Source organism: Serinus canaria, chromosome 8, assembly GCF_022539315.1.
Source record: "Serinus canaria isolate serCan28SL12 chromosome 8, serCan2020, whole genome shotgun sequence".
Lineage (NCBI taxonomy): Eukaryota > Metazoa > Chordata > Aves > Passeriformes > Fringillidae > Serinus > Serinus canaria.
The window spans coordinates 24179900-24203333 of NC_066322.1; the positions used below are offsets into that span (position 1 = coordinate 24179900).

Genomic DNA, 23434 nt, shown 5'->3' on the forward strand with positions numbered 1-23434 from the left:
ATTGGCTTGCATTATGTAAGATTCAGACCCTACTAGGATTATAATGGAATTAACAAACTCACCTTATACAAGTTGGATAATTTCATGTGGGCATTCAGTTCATTGTGGAATCTCTCTTCCATGCTTGTCTGCTGCTCTTTTGCCTGGCAATTAAAAGAGGAGACAGGGTAGGGGAGCACTCCACTATTTCTATTTCACTCATTTTATTGTTTGATTTGTAGGAGTAACTACAATGCCATTTAACATATTTCAAGCTGTCTCACCTCCTTCAGTTTATTCAAAAGTTCTTCAACATGCTTCTGGAGGTTTTCATTGGACTGTTTCAAGGTGTTCACCTGCTCCTCCATTCTGGAAACCTATTCAGAGAAGAAATAAGGACACTACATAAGATTTTTAGCTCCTAGTCCAGTTTATTTTGGAAAATACATGTCTTGTTGTTTTTAACTTAAAAATAAAAACAAACCCAAAAGCTGCTGAAAGAGCATTCAGGGCCACTCAAATACAGTCATTAAAGTATTGGCTTTGTTTAACATAGTTAATCAGGGGGTATAATTTCTAAGAAATGACAATTCAGTAATTACATTACCTCCTCCTTTTTGTTCTCCAGACTGCATTTGAGCTCCAAGATTTCATTGCCTTTCTCCCTGGCAGTATGGAGCAGTTCATCTGTTTTGGCTTTCAGCTCAGCATTCAGCCATGTGTTCTGGTTCTGCAGCAGCTCCTTCTCTTGCTCCAGCCTCTTCTCCCGGTACTGAAAAGAGAATTGCAGTGTGACTGTGATGGTTCCACAGAAAATAAAGCAGCCAACTAAACTATTCTGATTAGAGAAGGAACAGCAAAATGTACTGTCATTTGGTAAATATAGGCAGTGCTCCTTATTACACTTGTAGTAAGGTACAACTATCAAGCAATGAGAAATTCCTGCCACTTGAGTTAGTTTCCTCCAAGTTTAAATTAGTTGGGAACAAGAACAAGATTAGTAGCCTTTTAGAGGAAATTATTTATGATATTGAGGCTTTTGTTCTTTCCTCCTCTCTTTATGGAGTATGTTCTGCCCACAGAGTAATGGTACAGGTTCACAGCTCATTATTTTTCTCCTTTCTATCTCCCTTCATGGAGCTGAAGTCCTTCCTTCCACTGCCAAGAAGGCCTGGACATGCTTGCCCAGCCTGATATCCCCTGTCTTCCAGCAATGCAGATCTTACTTGCAGTCACAGCCACCAGTTTTATAATAAAAGAATTTGCTATAAATAATAGGCACTTGACCTACTTTCCCAGGAATCATAACAAAATGGTGATTACATCACACACAAACAATGCAGAACACACACTGGGCTTATAAAGCCCTACTCACCTTCATGGAAACATCTGATGTTTGAAGCTCATCCAACTTCAGCTGAAGTTTTGCCTTTTCTGTGTTGGCCTCTGTGAGCTTTTCATTTAAACGTTTAACATCCTCTGGAAGAGGGAAATCAGTATTAGAAAAACCTGTTGTGTAACAGCTGTAATGACCAAATTCTAAAGAATGACAACAGGCAAGATGCTTTGTATGTAATTGTATGTTGGGCAGTAAGATATTGTATAAGGCACATTTTTAAATGGAGAAAAACAAGCACCAAAGTGGTGTCTTTGTGCAATGACTGTGTTATTTCCTGGTATTTATGGTCTGTGCTCCTGGCTGTACCATTTAAATGTTCAACTTCCTGAGATCGCCTTTCAGTGGTTCGGACCAAGTCTCTCTTCTCAGCTTCCAGTTCTTCCTTCTCTCGAATTAACTGGCTCTGAAAAAGATTGCAGAAGGGCAATAAAGAAATGGGATCAGCTCTCTGAAACTGTTTATAGCCTCTGCTTACAGTCAGAACCACACAGCAGCCAGCCAAACCTCAGTGAGTTACCCCAGCCAACTGAACACTGGGATAAGAGGCTTAGAGTGGGCATGGAAATCACAATGGAGCTGCTCAAAACTGCATTTCAATTTAATATTCTTGGAGAGACAGCTGTAATAGTCAAGAATTTACTGAAACAGCTTTGTTTGGTTAAATAACAGGGGTAAGAGAGTAAACAAGGAATGTCAATGCAATTTACATGTACCAATATAAACAATGCACCAATAAAAACAACCAAACAATGCAATTTACATGCACCAATATAAAATCAAAACAAAGCCAACAATCCTAGATCATTCACAGGCTACACTGTCTCTGCCCTCAAGGCATCATTACAAAGCACCTCAGTCAGGCCCAGGAAAGCTCCTCTGGGGAAACAATCAGATCCATCTCTCATTGTGGAAAAATCAATCTAATAAACTTGTTTTAGCTTCCTGCTCCAAAATTACTGTTCTGCTGGATCAGTCAGCTCAAGTGACTCATCCTGCAACCCAGTGATTTTTGGGCATAACATAAGAAAAACTGTGCCAGAATGTGGGAAAGGATGGGGAAAAACAGAACTCTTGTTTATACCTTTGACTGAATTTTGGGGGTTTGGGTTAAAGTCACTTCACAACAGGTTTCAGGTGGAATGGAAGAATCCATCCAAACTGAAACAAAAGCACCTGCTCACCTGTCATTCAATTTGCTAAACCACCATCTTTCACTTTAAAAGTTCCTGCAATTTTCCTGCACACAGGCCCCTGTGGACACGTAAACACCTCCCTGAGCTCATACTGGAGCTGATCCTGGCACTCTCCAGTGGGAACTGAGTGCATTCTGTGCTGCAAAGGGCCGGGGAGCCCCAGGATGTCAGCTCCTGGCCAAGGCCCAGCAGTACCTGCACGGCCGTGTTCCGGTCCTGGGCAGCCTCGAGCTCCTTGTTCTTCTCATTGATCACCTTCAGCTGCTCATCTGGGGGGAAGGAACAGCAGTGAGGGATCTCCACTAGGATGAGACAGAACTCACCCTCCAAACGCAACAGAGTCACAATTTCCCTGACAAACATTTGTAGCAGAAGAGAAGAATGCCAGACCCTGCCCTGGATGGAGCAGGGGTACTGAGGCAGACTAAGGCAATGCTTAGAGCAGAAGCAGCTTGGGGGAGGATCCATACACAGCCCACTGCACTGCTACTACCCAGCAAGGGGCTGCTCTGCCATGAGAACAAAAGATTCCATTAAAAAAGGCTGACTTGAACACACCACCAAATCACATCTCTACAAATGCAGCAGATGGGAGATTTTCATCTCCTGGGTAAACCCTGAAGCAGTGCCCACAACACTGGCTGGAGGGGGAATGTCCTGCCCAACACTTACTGGATGTTACACAGTTACACTTACGAAGCTTTTTGAGCTCCTCCCGCAGAGTTTGACATTCCTGGGTCTCATTTACAAGTCTTTCCTGGCTCTGAGCCAGTCGCTTTTCCACTTCAAAGTACTGTTGCTCTGCAAAATAACAAAGTCACCTCAGTTTCACATCATAAACATTTTTTTCTTTCTCACCTTTACCAAGGAAAACACTAAAAAGAATATATAAAAATACTAACACTGTAACACAATTTGAAGGAAGGAAAAAACCACCAAACCCCACAACATTTTTGAAGGTAAAAACCTGAATTTCCACCTTGAATGAACGCTGTTTAAAACACTTCGCTAGCATGACAAGTGCTATGTTTCCAGAAACTCTGATATGTTTCAGCCTGCTCTAGTGGAAAGTGTCCCTGATGATGGCAGGGGTTGGAATGAAATGAGCTTTAAGGTCCCTTCCAACCCAAATCATTCCATGATTCTGTGAAATTGTCCAGCAAATAAGAGCCTGATTAATCTGAATAGTTCTTTAACATTTTTTATGTAACCAGAGATGTTGTATCAGCCCAATTATGCAGTGTGAGCTCATCAGCTTAAAACTTCTTTTATTTCTGAGGTATTTCTATACATACACAATAAAACCCACATTTACCCAGGTATCAAGGGATTTGATCTGGGGAAACTTTTAATGAAGACTTCTTAAAATTAATTCCTGGGCTCTATTCCCTTAGCAGCAGGAAAAAAAAACAAAAAAAGAATAGATGTGAATTTTTGTGATCTAAACCAGTAACTGTGTCATGGAGCTTCAATGTAAAATACTCAGTAAAAGCAGAAGTAATCCCACTCTTGGGCAGGAAGGGCTTCTAAGGAAGCACTTAGGGATGTCTATTTATCTTCCTTCTCTCATACATTACAATTTCAAATATTGCTGCTCCTCCTGCCACACAAGAGGAATGGATCTGGAAGAGAGCAACTTGATAAAATCTGTGGGTTACCTTAATTTAGCTCACACTTCAGTAAAACATTTACCTACATTTCTATTGTGAGAGAGACTGAAAAACTGAAAGGCAGAAGTAAAGTTTCCATCAGAAGTATATCACATCCTCTACAAGTTAACTCATATTCACAACCTCACACTCTTGTCTCCTGCTCTCTGCTGGTGTTACTGTTCTGTGACCAACTCATCTCCAAATCAATATTAAAATATTGATTCCATCAGGGCCACTTTACAGAATGGAATTGAACAGCAAAGTATAAACCTAAGGCTGTTTGAGAGCTGGGTGAACAAAGCTGTATTTCTCCTCTACAATGAGGACCAGAGCAGACTGAAGCACAGACCTGTTTGGATTGGAAGAGACACCTAAGATCAGAGTCCAACCATGGCCCAGCACTGCCAAGGCCACCACTGACCCATGTCCCCAAATACTGCATCCACACGGCTTTAAAATCCCTCCAGGGGTGGGGATTCCACCCGTGCCCTGAGCAGCTCTGCCACGGCTGGACAGCCCTTTCAGTAAAGGATTTTTTCCCAATATCAAACCTGAACCTTCCCTGATGCAACTGGAAGCCATTCCCTCTCCTCCTGTTCCTGGGAGCACAGCCCGACCCCCCCGGCTGTCCCCTCCTGTCAGGAGCTGTGCAGAGCCACAAGATCCCCCTGAGCCTCCTTTTCCGCAGGCTGAGCCCCTTTCCCAGCTCCCTCAGCTACTCCTCATCAGACCTGTGCGTATCAATGGCAGTTAAAAACCTGGCGAAAAGCAGTTCTTTAAGACCATTTCAAACGCAGTTACAACCCTGAACGTCCCTTAGAGAGATGAAAAAGAACAACCACCAGCAAGAGAAAAGAAAAATAAAAAAACCCTAACTGTGTGTATATGTATATATATATATATATATATATACGCTCCAGGAGACAAAGCGAGACAAACACCGCTCAGGTCCCACTGCAGGCCCGTTCCCAGCCCCCTCCCGGTCTCACAGCCCCCAGGGGACCCCTAGAGAGCCTCTGGAAGACAGCCCCGCGTTCCGCGCTCTGCCCGCGCCGCCTCCCCCAGCACAGGGACCGCGGCTGCTCCCGGGCCCGCCGCCCGCGCTCACCGCTGTCCACCTTGAAGCGCTCATGGCGGGCCCGCAGCCCGTCGATCTCGCCTTGCTGGTCGCCCAGGAAGCGCTCTAGCTTGCCCTGCACGGCGCGGGGCAGCTTGGCGAGCTCGGCCCGCTCCAGGACCTGCTGCAGCACGGCCGCCATGGCTCCGGCACAGCGCCGCCCGCCGCCGGCCGCGCTTCCGCTTCCGCCACGGCCGCGCCATCATGGGAGTGGCGGCAGAGCCGCGGCAGCGCCACGGCCGGGACAGGAGACCGCAGGGCCTCATCGCCATGGTGGATACAGGAGCTTCATTCCTGCTACATGACAGGAGCTGTCTGTGCTTCTGAGGCGCCCCGTGTGCCCGAGAGGTGCCGGGGAAGCGCGGCCGCTTCCGCCACTCCCAGCATGGCGGGGCGGGGGCTGTGCGCCCCCTCGCGCGCCCTTTTCCCGCGCTCCGCTCGGCATTGGTGTGCGTCATCTCCCTGCGCCGCGGCGCTCAGCTATGACGCAATCTGCCACCTCGGTGCTGGACTGAGACAGGGCGACTGCAGAATCTGAGTTTGTGGAGGAGCTGAGCCAGGGGATGTGCAGGTGCTGAACCCTGGGATGTGCAGGTGCTGATCCATTGGGGTGTGCGGGTGCAGACATTGGGTTTGTGCAGGTGCTGATCCATTGGGGTGTGCAGGTGCTGATCCAGGGGATGTGCAGGTGCTGAGCCCAACTGTGGAAACATGAGTTGAAGTGTGTGAGCACCTCCACCCTGTGGAGATTCAGGGTGCTCTTTGCTTCCTCACCCTGTGCTCTTGGGCTTCAGCTTTTTAATGCTTAGTTCTTTGGGAATTAATCTCTCCAGGCATGAAGGGGTTTTCACACCAGCCCTACAGGGAAGGGAGGGGAGTCTGTGGCAGCCCCTGGGTTCTGGGGGGGGATGCAGAACCCCATATGTCCTGGGTTCTTGCACCCTTCTGCAGGGCTGTTCATTGGAATGTGCACTGATGGTGTGCTCTGAGTGCTTGGGAATTGGAATGGAAGTGGTGTAGGGCATGTTCAAGGACACGGGTGGAATTCAGCAAGTCACTGTGTGAATGGAACGCTGCATGCTTTAGAAGTATCATGCAGCAAGATACTTTTTCTTGAAGGCATTTCAAAATTCAGATCCTGGGTTCAATTTTGGGCCCCTCCTGACAAGAAAGCTGTGGAGGGGCTGGAGCATGTCCAGGGAAGGGAACGGGGCTGGGGAAGGGTCTGGAGCACCAGGATGGCTGAGGGAGCTGGGAAAGGGGCTCAGCCTGCAGAAAAGGAGGCTCAGGGGGGACCTTGTGGCTCTGCACAGCTCCTGACAGGAGGGGACAGCCGGGGGGGGTCAGGCTGTGCTCCCAGGGACAGGGACAGGAGGAGAGGGAACGGCCTCAGGCTGGGCCAGGGGAGGCTCAGGTTGAACTTTAGGAAAGTTTCTGTACTGAAGGGGCTGTCCAGCCCTGGCAGAGATTCCCAGGGCAGGGGAAGAGTCCCCATCCCTGGAGGGATTTTAAAGCTGTGTGGATGTAGCATCTAGGGACACGGGTCAGTGGTGGCCTTGGGGAATGGTTGTACTCGATGACCTTGCAGGGGGTTTTTGATCAAACAGTTGTAAAGGATCTTTGTGTGGGACTTGTTCTCCTGTACCCATTGCAGTGTATGCACCTTCTTTCACTTAGTGCATTGTGTGTTTTGTAGGTTGGAACTACACCACCTCACTTAAACCTGGAGCCATGGGTAGAACTTACCTTGTTGAGGAAAGTATTGGGCAGTACCTGACAGAGCTCAGCACCAAGGTGAAGCCATATGTCACTGGCCTGTTGATAGGGCAGGTAAGTGTGGGATTGTCCTTCCATTCTTTCCTGTGAACTGAGGAAACCCCTGTGCAGCAGTCTCAAGGTGTGTTTGCTTCTGTTGATGTTCTGGCAAGTGCTCCCCGCAACGGGACTATGTCATCCGGGCTGTGAGAACCCCTCCCAAGGAGCAGCAGCAGGAGGAGAGCCTGGGCCCTCCCAAGCTGGCATCCCTGGATGAGGAGTGGATCACCACACACGCCAGTCAGGTGAGAGCTCACCCTGGGAGGTGGCAAAGGGTGGGAGGAACGGGAGGGAAATAAGATGGACACAAAGGATCTCAGCACTTGTGTCCTCTCAAAGTGACAGAGCCTTCCTAACCACGCTGGGCACAGGTGTTTCAAACCAGAAATACCCTTAATGTTTTCAGGCTTTTTGATGAAAGGACACTTGATATTACTGAAGGGAAAACACTTGCAGGATGTGTTCCTGCATGGAGAGGGTCCTGTAAGTGAAAACCAGTCTCCCTTTGTTCACTTCTGCTCTTGGTGCAGACTTGTCTCACCAGCAGTTTTTGATATCTCGAGTTACATGGTTTCTAGATTGCAAATGCTGTTAATAAATGTTCATTTTCAAGGTGTCCAGAATGCTCCCTGGAGGCTTGCTGGTTCTTGGTGTGTTTATGATTGCAACTCCAGAGCTGGCTAAAGATGGTCAAAATGCTCTGCGCAAGGTAAGCAGAGTTCCTGCTGGGAGGGCAGCAGCATCCTTGGCTCTGTGTGAGAGGAATTTCTTCTCATTGCTTGACTAAAATACAGTAGTTCTGTTGCTTTATGTCACAAGTGTTGTGCTTTGATGGGTGGGTTTGAGATAGGAACTTCAGAAATCCCTGTCCTGTGGGACAGAAATCCCTGTCCTGTGGGACACTGTTAACCTCCTGTTACTGCAAGAGCAAATCTGAGTTTCTGTTTACTGGGTTTGTCTGTATTTGCTGGATATGAACATTCTAGCTTAGGGAAAACATCCTCGAGGTTTTTTATTAAACTAAATTTTTGTTGCTTAATATAAAGCCACATAAAGGTGCTAGTGGTGTTAAAATGTTAGCTTTCTTTGTCTGAATGAAATCACTCAATTTAGAGGTGTTTACAGTAGTGAAAAAGCTATAATCCTGATTCCTTTAAGAGAAACATCTTGTCTAGAATGCATGCACTTGACTTAAGGGTGTGGGATTAAATTTAAAATATACTCAGAACTCTCTGGTAGACTTTAAATGCATTTTTGTTATAGTATTGGGGCATCTACTGCCATCATTGGTTTCTGTTCTGAAAATGTATGTTCATTTAGTCATTTTTCTAACATAATCATGAAAGATTTAAGCATGAGCAGGTCTGGCAGCCTGAGATCCAAGAGTCAATTTTGGCAGTTCAGTGTAATTGCATCTAAGTTGTGCTTAATGAAACTGGTAGCTGCCTAAAAGAGGTGAGCTGTGTCCAGGTGACCAGTGATTGCTGAATTAAAAATTGGGGGGGATTTTTTTTTTATAATTAGTAGCTATTTTGCACAGCTTTTCTGACCCAGCTAATAGGCACAAAACTGCAATATGTCTGTAAGGACAAAAACATACAGGTTGGACATGTGAATGTGTGCTGCTTGCTTTGGTTTATAAGGGAGCTCAATTAAAATTTAACAAGCCTCTTTCACTTTGGGGAAAAGTGCCTCTGAAACCCTGTTGAATTTTCTTTTAATGTGACATTTTGGTGACATGTAAGCTGTGTTTCCTGTTCATATGTAATTTCAATATTGCTTGGATCTAAAATTATAGTACAAGACTATTCAAGGAATATACTGCATATTTTTTTCCAGGAATTTTACTGCATGTTTTTGCAATATATTTTTGGTCTTTAGCTAATCTTCTCAGTGGAAAAGTCCTTGAGTAAAAGAAGGCTCTGGAAACCTGCTGAGGAGGAGGTCTCAGACAGAGCAGCACTTCAAATCTGTTCTGCTACAAAAAAGTATCCTTTATGAGGAAAGTTTGTTGATTGAGGCTGCTGTCCCAACCTCTTTTATCCAGTTACTGCTGAGTAAATAAGAATTAGGGAGGAGGAGGCTGTTTAAGTTCAGCTAGACACGTATAAGTTGAAATAATGAAGTTTTCTGGTTAGCCATAGTTAAGATTATTGACCCTCTTGTCCTTGCAAAATTTCCCTCATTTCTTAGAGGTGTGTCTGTTTGACAACATCAAATGACACCTTTCCCAATCAGTCTTGACTTGCATAAACTGGAAAAAAAAAAAATCTAAATTACTGTTTGGCTTCTTTTGCTGTTACCAGTGGTGCTTGTATGGAACTGGGGCAGCAGCAGGCCTGTGGGATCAATACTAGAGCTGCAGCAGAATGCAGGAGCTGTTAGTACTGACATAATACAAGGAGAGAAGGCAAGGATTTTTCTTTGAGGGGAGAGAGAGAGATGAGGACAAATTAAAAATTGATGCCTTGGTGCTTTTCCTGTCAATACACATTGATCTTCATTTGTTTGTAAGAGATGGCATCACTGTGGTAGTTGGAGATTACAGGCAAGTGTTTTCCCACTTTTCTACACTGATGAAAGGTGAGAACTTGCTCCAGAGCCTAAATTAGTTTGACAAGGAAGTTTAGTAGAGGACTAAGTTAATTGTGGATTGTTCTGAGTTGTTCCCTTGCTTTTCACTGGGTCTTTTTCTTTAAGTAGCACAGAGTAGTTTGCCGAACCTACGATGTGCAGGATCCAAAGGTAAGCTCATCCAGCTTGTAATGCTAAACCCCAAAAAAGCCTCAATACTGTGCTTTGGGTGGATGCTCTATGGCTTTTCTTCTCTGCTCTCAGAGTTCAGCTAAACCAGCAGACTGGAAGTACCAGAGTGCTCTGACTGCCTCCTGGGTGGCTTTGGGCTGCACAGTAAATGTGAACATCCACATTCCACTTCTGGCTACTTCCCCCAACCATGACCTGGAGAAAAACACCAAGGTAACTCACTGCCTGCACCAGTTCCTGCACACCAGTGACCACACTCATTTCTCTGCTGAAAATTAAATAAGAAAGGGTTGAACAGTGCAGGAGAGGAGTAGGACTAATCAGTGGGGAATGTTTAGCAATTATTCCTCTTTTAAATGTAGCTCTTCTACTGTGCTCAATGAGAAGTTTCCTTTGTTCACAATTATGTAATAATTGTCATGAATGTCCCAGGTAACCTCTCTGATGCCTCACCTGGTGAAAGGTTACACCCAATTTGTGCAGGACTAAGGGGTGCTTTTGCCATGAGTTGGCTTTCAATGGGCTGTAACCCTCTCTGCAACCCCCAAATCCCTGGGGTGGCACTTCACTATTTTGCAATGCTTGTTTCTTAATTTGTTTGGAATGTGGTCCATTTAAGGTTTACCTTTGGGAGAACATAGGTTTTTCACAGACTTTAAAACTCTGTCAGAGTAACTATTAAAACACATACTTCTATAAGTTTCAGCAAGGAACTGTCCAACCCTTCAATGAAATGCTTTCCTCTTTCTTGTGTGTTTTTTTTTTTTGTTTGTTTGTTTTGTTTTTGTGGGTGGTTTTTTTTTTTTTTTTTTTTTTGTTTTTTTGTTTTTTGTTTTGTTTTGTTTTCACTTATTTTAAAGAATGGGTTAAACCGATGGTCAAAGCAGATAGAAGACAGTGTTTTTCTGATCAATGGCCAAGTTAAAGATGAGGACACAGAACTGCTGGAAGGGCAGGTGAGTACCAAACAAGGAGGAATTGAGCTGTAATAGATGTATGGTTGGAACCTCTATGTGACCAAGCATTGAATGAGACATGTCCTGTGCAGTGTTTGTTGGTCTGATTGGCTGTTCCAGGTAACCAACACACAGAGCTGCCATCCCTGCAGATTGCCTCTCCCTCCTGGGCAGTGTGAATGCAGTAATTATGTGTGAAATGACTGAAATGTTTCTATTACAGAGTGAGGTGTGAATGTGGGTGATGACATTTCAAAGACCTACTTCGGTCACCTCGGTGGCTGATGCATTCATTTCTCCTTTTAGTTTTGTAGTTCTACTCTCTTGGTTGGTTTCTAAGTGCTATTTTTCCCTCTCAAAGGTTATAAACTAGGGAACACTCTATGCCATTGTAAGGAGACTGCTTCAGGCACTTTTTTTTTCCTTTTTCATGACACAAAAAATTTTTTTCCCCTCAGAAAAAGTTCAGAGGAAATACTCAGCCCGGCACTCAATTTTCTGATGTCAAGGTTCTGACACAGCTGGTGAGTTTTTAGTGGTTTGCAAAATATAAGCTTGCCTTTCAATTATAAAATAGAGAAAAAAAATTAAATAACAAGGTTCTGAATTACTATCTAGAAATCTTGCTCACTTATTCCTAAGATTCTCTCCCCCCCTGCCCCTGGATATTGAATAGAAACTGATTGTCAACAGATCTGCAGATTTTGTGCCTTTAGAAATTCTTGTGGTGAGATAACCATGTTGTCCATGATTTGCATAGGATAGCTGAAAGACTGGAAAACAGGCTATGGAAAAGAAGTCCTGTGACTAATGCCTTTGGTAGTAGGATACCTGTAGGTACCTGTGTACATTGATTTCGAGTGACTTTTCATCTGAAGTTCAGTCACCCCCACACTTCAATGCACAGCTTGCCCTGGCTAGCTTGGACATTCACTTGGATGCTTTTGTCAGAAGCTCAGCTGCCAGCACTGGATTAAGGCGTAGATCCCGTGAGCTGAATCATCATCTGGAACTGCTGCATCTATGTCAGGAGCTTCCTCCCTACCTGAGTAGTGAAGAACCATGAATTTAGTGCCCCAGTCTAGGTCCTGAGGTCCAAATGTGTCCAGGCCTTGTTTCATAGCCTTCTGTTTTGTCAGGTGGTTCCTGGATTCTTAAAGTTATGTTCAGCAAAACTAGAAGTGTTTCCAATGCCATTTTAAAGTCTCCATGAGTATCTCAGCTTCTTTTGTTTTACTGTCTATTGTATTGAGGTCAATTGCTGCAAGGAGAGGAAAATTTTTTTCTAGCAGAAGTGGTTTGTGCAATTGGTGAGGAAGTTGTGCATCCCAGTGTTTCCAGGTGTTGTCCTGGAGTGCTTCATGCTCACACTCATTGTTGTGGTAATTAGGGAGAGCATTTCTAGGCAACAGTTCCATGCAGCTCTCAGTGTGACCATGTGTATAATTTGGTACTGACTGATGGGATGAGTCCCAGCACACCCTGGGTTACGCTGATTATAGCAAACATGAAAACGTCATTGTTTAAAAAAAGTCTGTAAAAGACTTAACAGTTGCAATGCTGTTATTTGCCTCAAGCCTGGAAAGTTTTAAAATCTCACAGACACAAGTGTTTGAAACACCTGGAGAAATAAACACATTTGCCATAATAGAAAAGAGAAGAAGAACCAAATGAATAACTAAAAATACAATAAAAATGAAATTAGTTCTGTGTGATAAGGGAAACAGCTTGTGTGTGAGCACCTGCTGTTGGTTTGCTGGTTCTGGCTTTAGTGACTGTGCTGCTGGGGTAAAAGTGGATGTGTTTGTCCCTCAGTGCCAGGGTGCCAGCCCCAGGTCCACGGCGACGGTGCAGGTGTGCAGTGGCTCCATCAACCTGCGGGGAGCTGTGAAATGCAGAGCCTACATCCACAGCAACAAGCCCAAGGTTAAAGAGGCCATTCAGGTACTGAGTAGGGTCTTGGTCCATCAGAACATTCTCCTGGAACACCTGGGACTTGGCATACTGGTTGTTCTTTGCCAGAACTGGGGTCAAAGTTATTTTAGAAACCGTCCATGTGAGGTTAGTTAGTTTTTCTCTTCTAGAGGATGTGTGCTGTGGGTAAGGCTGGGCTCTGGGGAGTCCTTGCAGAAATTGTCAAAGGGATTAGGCTTTGAAGAATTCTCTTTAGAAAAGGTTGCAGACTATATTTTTATATTTGTAGAGGTAAAATTCAGATTTATTTGCTCAGTAATTTATTTTTTCCCCTCACTGAGACATTGCCTCGTGATTCTTTTTGTTTGGTTTTACTGATAAATATCTAGAAGTTGTCAGTTCTTATCCTAGCAATCCTAAAACTTTCCTCAGCTTTTCACTTTTGTTTTGTGGTTTTCCTTCTTGATACCAATTCTTTTAATGCTAGCTTTTCTGTATTACTAAATTATTATTTATTAATGTGAAAATTCACACTAGTTTTTATTTTCTGGGAAAAAACTGTTCTTTCATCATGGGTTTAACATATGGGGCTTCTTTGGTCATTTCTTCCTGGTTAAAAGCTTTGCAAGTAGTTTTGATTTTGCAAATGGTTTTGATATTCCTGATGATTTCACTGTGTCCTTGCAGGCTTTGAAAAGAGACATAATAAACACATTGAGTGATCGGTGTGAAATACTGTTTGAAGATCTGATTTTAAATGAAGGACCTCAGAAAAAAAGTAAGAAATTAAAAAACTAAAAAAAAAATAAATAAAGCCACCAGCTTATATTTGCAGTGAATTTTGGTGGTTATAAATTCTGTTATGGTGAAGTTCCACTATGGTTAGAGCAGAATAAAAAGGAAAAGGTATAATTGCTGCTTGTCAGCATTGACTTTTTCTTAAATCTGGAAATTTTTTGTCAAGTTTTTGTCCTTTGGCATCACAGTTCCTGTGACCACAAAATGCAATCCCACCTTCTTCCTCACTAATCAGAAATTTTGTGATTTGTCAATCTTCTGTAGTTGAAACTTTTGTCTCTGAAGTTCCAACTGTACCTTGCACACTTGCAATTTTTATTTATATTTTTATTTTTTAAATCCATGTATGATGTTCCTATTAATATTGATGTGTGTTAAAACCTGATAGAGACCAGATCTTTGAGCACATGCTGGGACTCATTTAAATTTCTTTAAGTCAGTGCAGTGGTGTCACGGTCTTAAACAAAAAAGGAGTTAACTGACAAATCAATGGGAATGTCTTGGGCAGAGAGAGCGTTTTCCATTGCACGTAGTTCTGAGTCCCCTCTCTAGGTGGCAGCCGAGCTTTGTGGCTCTGAGTGTGACACCTCTGCAGTCCTGTGTGCTGCTGAAATCCTGCTCCTCGGGGAGCTCTTACCTGCTGGCCCTCCCAGAGGCCTCCTGCAAGTCATTGTGAACAGGAGAAAAGCTCTGCTTGGCGTTTCATGGTCTGTTTTGGAGCTGCTGTGGGGATTTCTGAGGACACTTGTAATGTAAGGACATAAATCCATAGAACAGCAGCTTGTCTGAAAGCAGGGTTTCTACACAGAGACCTTGAGCTATTCCTTTGCAATGACTTCATCTTATGCTCAGAGATTATGGAGGGATCTTATCATAACTGTCAAGGCTTTTATTGGGATGGTATTTCTCCCTCTTTCCTTTTAGATGTTGGGAGGGAATATCATGTCTTGCCTCAGAGACTGTTTGTCCCAGTTGCTGGATCCAGTGTGATGCTCAGTGATTATAAGTTTGGTGATGAGGCTGCTGGAGAAATCCAGGAACGTTTTGTGGAGATGTTGGATCAGCCTGTGCAAGCTGAAGATATGCACATAGCTGAGGACATTAGCACAGGTAAATCTCTGAGAGCCAGGGCAGGCTGGCTCAGGGGCTAGGAAAATGCTGATTAATGGCATAGGCCAGTTTTATCCAGATATGGATAAAGTCAACTTCTTGTGCAACTCTAAGGATTTATAACAATTCATTGCAGCTTCAATATATTGTGGAAAATGGTCCAGTTTCTTACAGTTTGTGTTTCTTGGAACAGACTTCTCTTTCTCCTCTCAAATATTTTGGTTTTTCAGTGCAGCCATGACTGCAGCCCGTGAGCTGCTGTAGAAACATGAAGAGATGCTTAACCAAGGTTTGTATGTGCCATTGTGCTCATGAATTACAGGGGATCCTTTATTGATAAATAAACTCTTGAAAAACACCCTGCAAAGCTTTCTTTTTTACATGAATATATATATTTACACTTTCAGTAGTTCATCTTTTTAGTACTAAGTAGTTTTGAGACAAGTTAGAATAAGTTGAGTGATTTAGTCAAATCTATTACAGTTTCAGGAAGTTTTCCTGCTAAACCTGATGTTTTAAAAAAAGCCAAATACCTTTCTTTATTCAGAGTGTTTTAATTTATGTACCAAATACAGTGCCCAAACCTGAAGATTTGTGGTTCACCCAGAATGAAAACAAAATTGAGAGCACTTTTCATTTTCTACTGAACGTCTTACAAGTTTGTGATCTGATTATGAGACTCCTATATTCCCTTTAATACAGATATTTTCACATAATCTAATTAATGAATTCATCTTTCTGAGTATTTCTGGTCTATATAATTCCCTGTTGGGTTTTTTTTCCTTGCAATGTTGATTTCAATGCAGAATTCAAATATGACATTGAAATGCACCTAAGAACATTTCCTGTGGTCTAATGGAACACATTTTGCTCCCCTTTCCCCCCCGCCCCAACATGCATTTTTTCCTTCCATCAACATGGGAGCTGCAGATCCCAGTTTTATAATTTAAATAAATAAAAAATCCAACACTAATTCTCACATTAAAACTATGAACACTTTTTGATGTTGGTATTTAGGGACAAAAACTGGCCAATGTAAGCATGACTTGCTGTGCAGGGTGAACTGCGAGTATAGATATTCACCTTGACTTGCATGTGAACTTGGAGGAGGTTTTGAGTTTCCTCATTTCAGAGTTAACTATAAATTCTTGTCTTCCTAAATGAGTCAGCTCTCCCCAGGCTTTAAGTGGACCTGTTAGCTGTGAACTGACTCATCCTTTTGAAGAGTAAGAGGTGCACAGGAACCTCAAGGAAAACAGGAAAGCCAATAAAAATCTCTCTGGCATTATTAGAGTAACTTTAATACTCCTAAAACTAATTACTACTGAGCTTTAAGGAATCAGTGTAGCTTAGAGAAGCAAATGAGTATTGTTGTGGCAGTGGAGAGGTGTGGGAGGAGAGAGGTGATGATTCAGTTCAGCTTTGTTGCTTATGTAAGGCTGTGTGAACTGCAGGTAGGAAGGAAACACCTTTCCACTCACAGCAGGGCATCCCAAAGATTAATGCCAACAATAGGTGTGAAGTGATGGCCACAAGAGGAGCTTGGGTGTTCTTGTTGTCTGCTGCTTGTAGAGTTAACTGTGGGGGATTTGTATTCCTTTTCTTTGAAAGAAAATTAAGTAGGTGTGTATTAAAAAAAACAAAAACAACAAACCCAAAGCCACAAATTGAAATAAGTGCATAGAAAAGGAGAGGAAAAAATGTGCAAGGGGATTTTGGGAAAGCTTGGCCTTGTCCTGGTGACCATCATAAAGTTTGTCCATGGAATGGGCTCTGTTAACTGCAGTGGTATCACTGATGCTGACAGCACAGCACTGCTTATTCTGATAATTAAAGTTGAGGTATCAGTCACTTGTGGTTTATTAAAATAACAAGTTATTTATACACTTTTATCATACCAGGAAGGTCATTTTAGAAAGAATCCTGTTAAATGCATACAAAGTGTTCTGCATTCTAAAAAAAACCCAAACCATTAATTATGGGATTTGATTTTTATTGTTGCTTTGGTATGAAATGTCTAAGTATTGCTGTGAACATGGTTTTGTGTTATAATGAGAGTTTGTGGTTTCTCTTGTGCAAAGGCTTTTCCAGTGCATCATTTTGGCTTGGGAAGCATGTGTTGTTTCTCTAAGCTTACCTCTAACTTTGTTAATAATAGTCACTCTTCAGTAATTGGTTTGTAGGGAATTTTGTCATCAGCCTTTCTGTTTGTGTCACAGTTCCTGTGGTCTGAGGCACCTACCTCGAATTAACTGTTCATATGCTGTTCATACTCAGGTTCTGGGGAAAGTTTGCTGATAAAAAGAATTCTCTAAAACTCAAGAACACAAGCAAGCTTCTGAAATAATTTGGGGTTTTGTTGCTCTTTAAAATATGCACTTTAGAAGAAGAGGATCTAATCACTATAGGCAAAAGATTTATTTTTTAAGCAACTTTTAGTCAAAAGATAAGTTTTAGAGGTCAGTTTTATGTGTTTACTGAACTTGGGGCTCTCCTGCTGTTTCCTGCAGTTTGTGTCTTGACTCCATGTACAGATCTCCAGTGGGGACATCACTGGGTCATGCTTTAAAATTGCTGTGTGGAAAATAGAAAGTAAACCCCAAGCTATTAATAAGTGAAAGCCTTAAATAGCTCTAACACTGTAATTTCAAGGTATTCAGTGCTCTAAGACAGGCAACTGAAAGCTCTGCATTTCTGATTGGCTTTACTAAATCCCTGCTCCTCCTTGGTGCAGGGGGTGGGCTGGTAAATACCCTGAGTGGATAGACAGAAATAAGACTTCAGCAGTGGTAATCACTTCCCCATCTTGGTTAGGAAACTGAACAAATAAGGATTCATCTAACTGGTACTAGAAGACATCTGCTATGAAAACAGTTTTGTGTGACTTTGCTGCTCTACATGCAAACCTTCCAGAATGTGATGGCATAAAGGCCTGTGGTAACTAAATAGCTCAAGGGTGGTTCTTTTTTCTTTTTCCCTTTGTCTTCTTATTTTTCCCCCTCTGAACAGGAAAGGAATGTGCAGCTGCCTTGATGTGCAGCTTCCAAAGGTTCCCTCAGCACAGGCAGGCACAAAGAAATCTCAAGTTAGAGGGCATAGACCATCCTACCTGCTCATCAAATATACAGCAGAAAGGAACTGCTGGAGCTAGTCTTCAGAGGTGGCCCAAAAAATGCACTCAGATTGTCCCAAAGTGGGATGTTTCACAGAATTTAAAACTCTGGGCAGAAGTTGTCTTACTGTGCTAGTTAAAGTTACTTACTGAAAACCTCTATTTCAACAATTAATAACTCCTCTAGCTGAAGATTTCTGCTCATTTTAGGCAGCTGAGGGAGTGTTTTTCTTGGCACAAAGAAAATAATGATTTAGCCATGGCCTCGTTGAGGACTAGTGAGATTGAAGAATATTTGATAATTTCTCTTCAAGAAACACACTTTGCACTGAAATATTGTTATCTTGATTTTCCATGGATGTGCTGCTTGCAGAGGGATCTCCAAGCAATGTCTGTATATCTGTGTGTCTCACTGTCCTGTTGAGTTTCATATCAGGCAGTGATTTCCCTGCTACTGTACATCCTGTACCAATGCAGTGGGTTTAGGGATAAAAACCCTAAAGACATGTTTTAAAAGCTAGTTTGGGTGTTTTTGTGTAACAAGTCTTGTGCAAGCTTGCTTTAAGGATATTTTGATGACAATTATCCACATGACTCAACAGAAACAACCTTTCTGATCATCTAGATTATCCATTTCCACCGTAGCTAATGACAGAGAAAGTACTTCATTTGCATATGAATCACACAGAGGATGTGCCTTATTACTCAAGCATGTAATTTGTGATTTATTGCTGATGGTCAACCCTTCTGTGGAAATGGAGATCTGTTTTTATTCAGATCAGTGTCCCATGGCCTTCTAAACCCTGATACCTGGTTCTGCTGGGGGTTCCCTTGTCTCCAGAACAGTCTGTTAGGCTCCTTCTCTTATCTGAGCCTGCTTGTCTTGTTCTTCCCAGACACATCCAGCTCCCACTGCCATGACAAACACTTTGTCTTACCCTTTGCTTGTGCAGAAGGTGCCTGTGGTTGTAGATTCTGAATTGTAATTCAAATTTTTGGCAAGTCTTAGCAATTCCTGAAAACGGGAATGCTGCAAATTGAAGACCTTTGGCCCAGGATCACCAAGCAGCCTTCTCACTGGGGGGTGTATGGTGTATTCCACTGGCTCAAGCAAGCTGGGCTGAAGGAGTGGAGATTAATCCCCTTCTTTCTCTCCTGCCCCTCTAACAAGCTGGATATAGCCAAGGGATTAGGGAGATCTTTGCCAAGGAAATAGATCCAGGTTTGAGTCCCATCCGCCTAGAAATAGACTCAAGCTCTCTCACATCCTGGCGGGCAGACTAAGGATTTAGTAATTCTTCCAAGGAGGAATGAGTCCTCAATGCCTGCTGTGAAAGGGTATTTTTAGGGGATCTTCAAAAAGAAATTTCTGTGGCTGGAAAAAATGCATCTCTGGCTGTTGGGTAGAGAAGTGCTGCCGGGCTCATCCTCTCTGGGGTGGGGTTTGCATGTACCCTGAACTGGGGACAGATGGCTCTGGAGGGGACCTTTGATCTTGGAAGGTGCTTAATGGTACTTTTTGGTGGTTCCCTCTCAGGAGTCAAATTCTCCCCAGGCTATGCAAAGAGGGTTGGGATCATTACTCTGGAAGCAGGGTGTGGAAAATGAGTTTTGGAAGAGGAACTCCTGAAATATATTTTATCTCTTTAGTTTTATCCTTCCAGCCATCCAGCAGAGTTTAGCACTGCGCTATTGCTGTTGTACCACTTCTACTGCAATGAACTGGGTTTTTTCTACCATAAATACACTTTATAAAGCTGATGTGAAGTTCTTGGCCTTTTGTATTAATTCACTGTAAAAGACAACTGTTAATTTTCCCCTTCTTCCCTTGATTTCCATGCAGTTGATATTTGCCCGGTGACTGACAGCCCGAGTGACACACAACAGACCCAGCTGACAAAAGCAACGTTGCTGTTGAAGCTCCAACAAAATATGGGTATGTTCCTTCCCAGATTTTTGCTATGGCACTCCAGAAGCTGCAGTGGCCCCTTTCAGGGCTGGTAGCTCCCACAGCATCCTAATTGTCAGCTGAGAAATTCAGGGAACACCAGCCACAGAGCCCTCCTTTTCATTGCAGCTTCTCCCTGGTGCTGCCTCATCCAGCTCTGAGAGATCTGTCTGCACTTAGTACAGCTCTCTCTGCTGTGGGGCTGCTTGTGTTGAAATAGTTACACTTTAGTCAACAAGCAGTTACTTCTGGATTCTATTAATTATTAGAAATAGAATATAGTAACTGGAAGATTAAATAGGAGCAGTAAATATGTGTTTGCTTTGAATGTAAAAATGTTTTCCCTTTCATCATCACTGAGGTGTTCTGGGGTTTTCTGTCTGTCTCCTCAGCTGAATCAGTAATGAGCATGCTAATAAAAGTAGGTTTTGGGGTTGCTCTTTTTGGGGTAGATCTTTTGTTTCTCGTTGTGCTCATTACCCCTGACCCACCCTCCCCTCCCTGCCTGCTGCTGCCTGTGCTGCCCTTCCCTCACTGCCTGTGTTCTCTCTGGATTTAGGGTTGGTTGTTCTGCCCTTCTCTCACTGCCTGTGTTCTCTGGATTTAGGGTTGGTTGTTCTGTCCTTCCCTCACTGCCTGTTCTCTCTGGATTTAGGGTTGGTTGTTCTGTCCTTCCCTCACTGCCTGTGTTCTCTGGATTTAGGGTTGGTTGTTCTGTCCTTCCCTCACTGCCTGTGTTCTCTGGATTTAGGGTTGGTTGTTCTGCCCTTCCCTCACTGCCTGTGTTCTCTGGATTTAGGGCTGGTTGTTCTGTCCTTCCCTCACTGCCTGTTCTCTCTGGATTTAGGGTTGGTTGTTCTGTCCTTCCCTCACTGCCTGTTCTCTCTGGATTTAGGGTTGGTTGTTCTGTCCTTCTTTCACTGCCTGTTCTCTCTGGATTTAGGGCTGGTTGTTCTGCCCTTCTCTCACTGCCTGTGTTCTCTCTGGATTTAGGGTTGGTTGTTCTGTCCTTCCCTCACTGCCTGTTCTCTCTGGATTTAGGGCTGGTTGTTCTGTCCTTCCCTCACTGCCTGTTCTCTGGATTTAGGGTTGATTGTTCTGTCCTTCCCTCACTGCCTGTGTTCTCTCTGGATTTAGGGTTGGTTGTTCTGTCCTTCCCTCACTGCCTGTTCTCTCTGGATTTAGGGCTGGTTGTTCTGTCCTTCCCTCACTGCCTGTGTTCTCTGGATTTAGGGTTGGTTGTTCTGTCCTTCCCTCACTGCCTGTGTTCTCTCTGGATTTAGGGTTGGTTGTTCTGCCCTTCTCTCACTGCCTGTGTTCTATCTGGATTTAGGGTTGGTTGTGGCAGCCGCTGTCGCAGTCCTGGCGTCGATTTTCTCCTTCAACTACTTCAGTGATTGATCTCCAGTGATTCAACTCCAGCCACCACAGCTCCTGGGAAAGGTTGGCCATTCAGAAGATGGAAATAGCTGGGGTTAATATATTAGTAATTAAGAATTGTTGTCTAAATCTCACTAGGTAAATGTGCAATGTAAACTGTAATACTGTGAAGTGTAATTCAGTTACCTTGTTCCATCATACACCTCCTAAATTAAATAGAATTATGCACTTGCAGAATCAAGTAGAGGGTGAATCAGGTTTACAAGAAACTAACCCTAACTAACTCTCTGTATAAAAGAATGATAATGTTATTTTCTGGAGAGGTCCCTTAGACAAATACAGTCCCTTAATTTTCTTCCTCCTGGCTCCTTTAATGTAAAATGCTACTCCTGGTGTTTCTCAGGGCATTGGTAAAACCTGCATGATGTATGACAATTCCTTCTTTAAGGGTTCCTTTGCTAAGGGAAATCTTATTTTATTACAGTTAATTGGGGGAAAATTAGTTTTAGTAAATGCAGCATTTCACCACTGGCATTGTTTTAGAAAATACTGGCTAGCATAAAATGCATACAAATAGTTTCTAAAAGTTTCAAGACTAGACCAAGGCAGCCTGTAAATAGCTTGGTACAAGACTGGAGACCTCAGAAATCAATAAAATGCATGGCACTGCTGAGCTGTGTGGATGCTGCCGCCTTTGACTCGGTGCCTCCTGATGAGGATTTCTCTGTCCAGCTCCAATACAATCCTTGCTATCTTGGAATTTTAACTATTTCAGCAACAATTACACCTAGGCAGGCCTTGTGGGATATCTTGTAGATACAGACAAGTTATCAAAATTATTGCTAATCAGGATTTTTAGATTGTAAACACAGCTTTCCATGATGAGAGATTCTCTTGGGGATGTTGGCCAGTTACATGTTTACTTGACATGAGGAAGGTGCACAGAGGGAATGAACTCTAGTAAGGCTAATAAAGATAATTTGTATGTGAAATGTGATGTTTACTTGGACCTGAGCTACAACAGAAAAGAATTAACAGTATTTTAATACCAATGCAAATCTCTTTTTTTGTTTGAAGGCAGTGGAACACAAAAAAAAATAAACCCTTTGATTCTAAAGCATAATCAAGTATGTACTGGGAAACCTTTAATAAAGGCAACTCTGAGACTACTGTAGCCTCACTTGTGTATTCTGTTTTTACATGTTTGCAAAAGAGAGCTGCTTTTCTGAAAGACAGTGCTGATCTTCTGTGCTCAGCATTGCTCAAGGGGGGCCTCCTGGAGGAAGGTGGTGAGTATTGTAAAGGAGGCGCTGGGTTCAGCTGCTGTGGGTTCTAGAACTGCTTTTAATTCTGTGCCAGTCAGTGGAATCAATAGGCAGCAATCAGGAGGTGGGGTGGCTGAGGGTTATCCAGAAAATGGGAGTAATTTTGTAATGTGGTTCAGAATATGGTTGGTTTAAAAATTGCTCTGCTACAGTCTCTGATAGAAGGAGGAACAGGGCTGTAATAAGAGGAAAGGCACTTTCTTAGTCTCTTTTTTTTTCTTTTTTTTTTTTTTTCTTTTTTTTTTTTTTAAGGAGAACAAGGCGTGCTTTTGGAGGCAAAATAGAAAATGATTGTTCTTTAGTTGCCTGTAACACAAAATGCAGCCACAGAAGTGAAGTGCAGCACCTCTGACACCAGAGAAGAAATTTGTCCTGAAACACTCTTTCTATAGTTGTTCTTGTTTAGTACTTGTGGTGTCAAAACCAGAGCTTGTTGGGATGTATTATTCCAGGGATCCCCTTGCAAAGAACTCTTCCTCTTTTTTCTTCCTCTCTGCAGGCTTCTTCAGTGCTTGGTAAATGATTCTTTTATTTGTGGTCATAGTCAAATTAATCCTTCAATTAGAACTAACTTGGTATCAGGGATCTAATTTTCCATTTTGGGCTTGGAGGAAAGCAAAGAGAGAAGTTGCTCTGGTGGAGATTCCAGGTATAATATAAGAGACAGTTAAAGTACCATCTGTGCAATAATAAATTAATCAACCTTGTCAAAGAAGAAATGAGTAATTTGACTTGTACCTACAGACTGAGCCTTCCAGTCATCCTGCCATGAGGAAATTGTGGATGTAGAAGAAAGCAGGTTCTCACTTGTCTAAGAATTACAGGACTAACCAAGAGGGGATTTTATTGTCCCATCCTCTCTTGTACCATTTTGTACTGTTGGCAGTGTAGGATAATGAGGGTTTAGGATAAATTAAAATGTGTGTGTAAGAGGAAAGGAAAAGAGCCTTTTAAAAATCTGTTTCCTGAC

At 43.0% G+C, this 23434-nt stretch overlaps 2 protein-coding genes across 7 annotated transcripts in view; one reads left to right on the forward strand and one right to left on the reverse strand.

Annotated features, from left to right (window-relative positions):
• TPR (translocated promoter region, nuclear basket protein) overlaps nucleotides 1-5521 on the reverse strand; it is a 33325-nt gene extending 27804 nt beyond the window's left edge. For all 5 annotated transcript variants that reach the window (XM_018912009.3, XM_018912007.3, XM_018912008.3 and 2 more), the window contains exons 1-8: nucleotides 5332-5521; nucleotides 3268-3372; nucleotides 2767-2840; nucleotides 1685-1781; nucleotides 1355-1458; nucleotides 587-751; nucleotides 264-356; nucleotides 63-143 (exon numbers count right to left, since the gene is read on the reverse strand). In XM_018912009.3, the coding sequence (XP_018767554.2) occupies nucleotides 63-143; nucleotides 264-356; nucleotides 587-751; nucleotides 1355-1458; nucleotides 1685-1781; nucleotides 2767-2840; nucleotides 3268-3372; nucleotides 5332-5482 (870 nt within the window). In that variant the 5' untranslated portion in view covers nucleotides 5483-5521. The remainder of the gene's footprint in view (nucleotides 1-62; nucleotides 144-263; nucleotides 357-586; nucleotides 752-1354; nucleotides 1459-1684; nucleotides 1782-2766; nucleotides 2841-3267; nucleotides 3373-5331) is intronic.
• A 271-nt stretch (nucleotides 5522-5792) lies between these two features.
• On the forward strand, nucleotides 5793-22308 carry ODR4 (odr-4 GPCR localization factor homolog). Of its 2 annotated transcripts, none has more exons than XM_018912004.3 (14): nucleotides 5793-5934; nucleotides 7037-7170; nucleotides 7269-7400; nucleotides 7769-7864; nucleotides 9037-9143; nucleotides 9864-9900; nucleotides 9994-10134; nucleotides 10782-10877; nucleotides 11336-11401; nucleotides 12693-12821; nucleotides 13479-13569; nucleotides 14514-14699; nucleotides 19655-19747; nucleotides 21093-22308. In XM_018912004.3, the coding sequence occupies exons 2-14, from the start codon at nucleotides 7072-7074 to the stop codon at nucleotides 21158-21160; spliced, it is 1341 nt and encodes a 446-aa protein (XP_018767549.2). In that variant the 5' UTR covers nucleotides 5793-5934; nucleotides 7037-7071; the 3' UTR covers nucleotides 21161-22308. The 2 variants fall into 2 exon arrangements, with proteins under 2 accessions (XP_018767549.2, XP_018767550.2); XM_018912005.3 differs by having other exon boundaries at nucleotides 5795-5911.
• Nucleotides 22309-23434: the final 1126 nt, after the last annotated feature.

Bases quoted from the DNA above. Each gene is read 5' to 3' on its own strand.
- ODR4 (XM_018912004.3), top strand. From the start codon at position 7,072: ATGGGTAGAACTTACCTTGTTGAGGAAAGTATTGGGCAGTACCTGACA. The intron at 11,402-12,692 runs GTGAGTTTTTAG...TTTGTCCCTCAG, and splicing joins TCAAGGTTCTGACACAGCTG to TGCCAGGGTGCCAGCCCCAG. The intron at 12,822-13,478 runs GTACTGAGTAGG...GTGTCCTTGCAG, and splicing joins AGGTTAAAGAGGCCATTCAG to GCTTTGAAAAGAGACATAAT.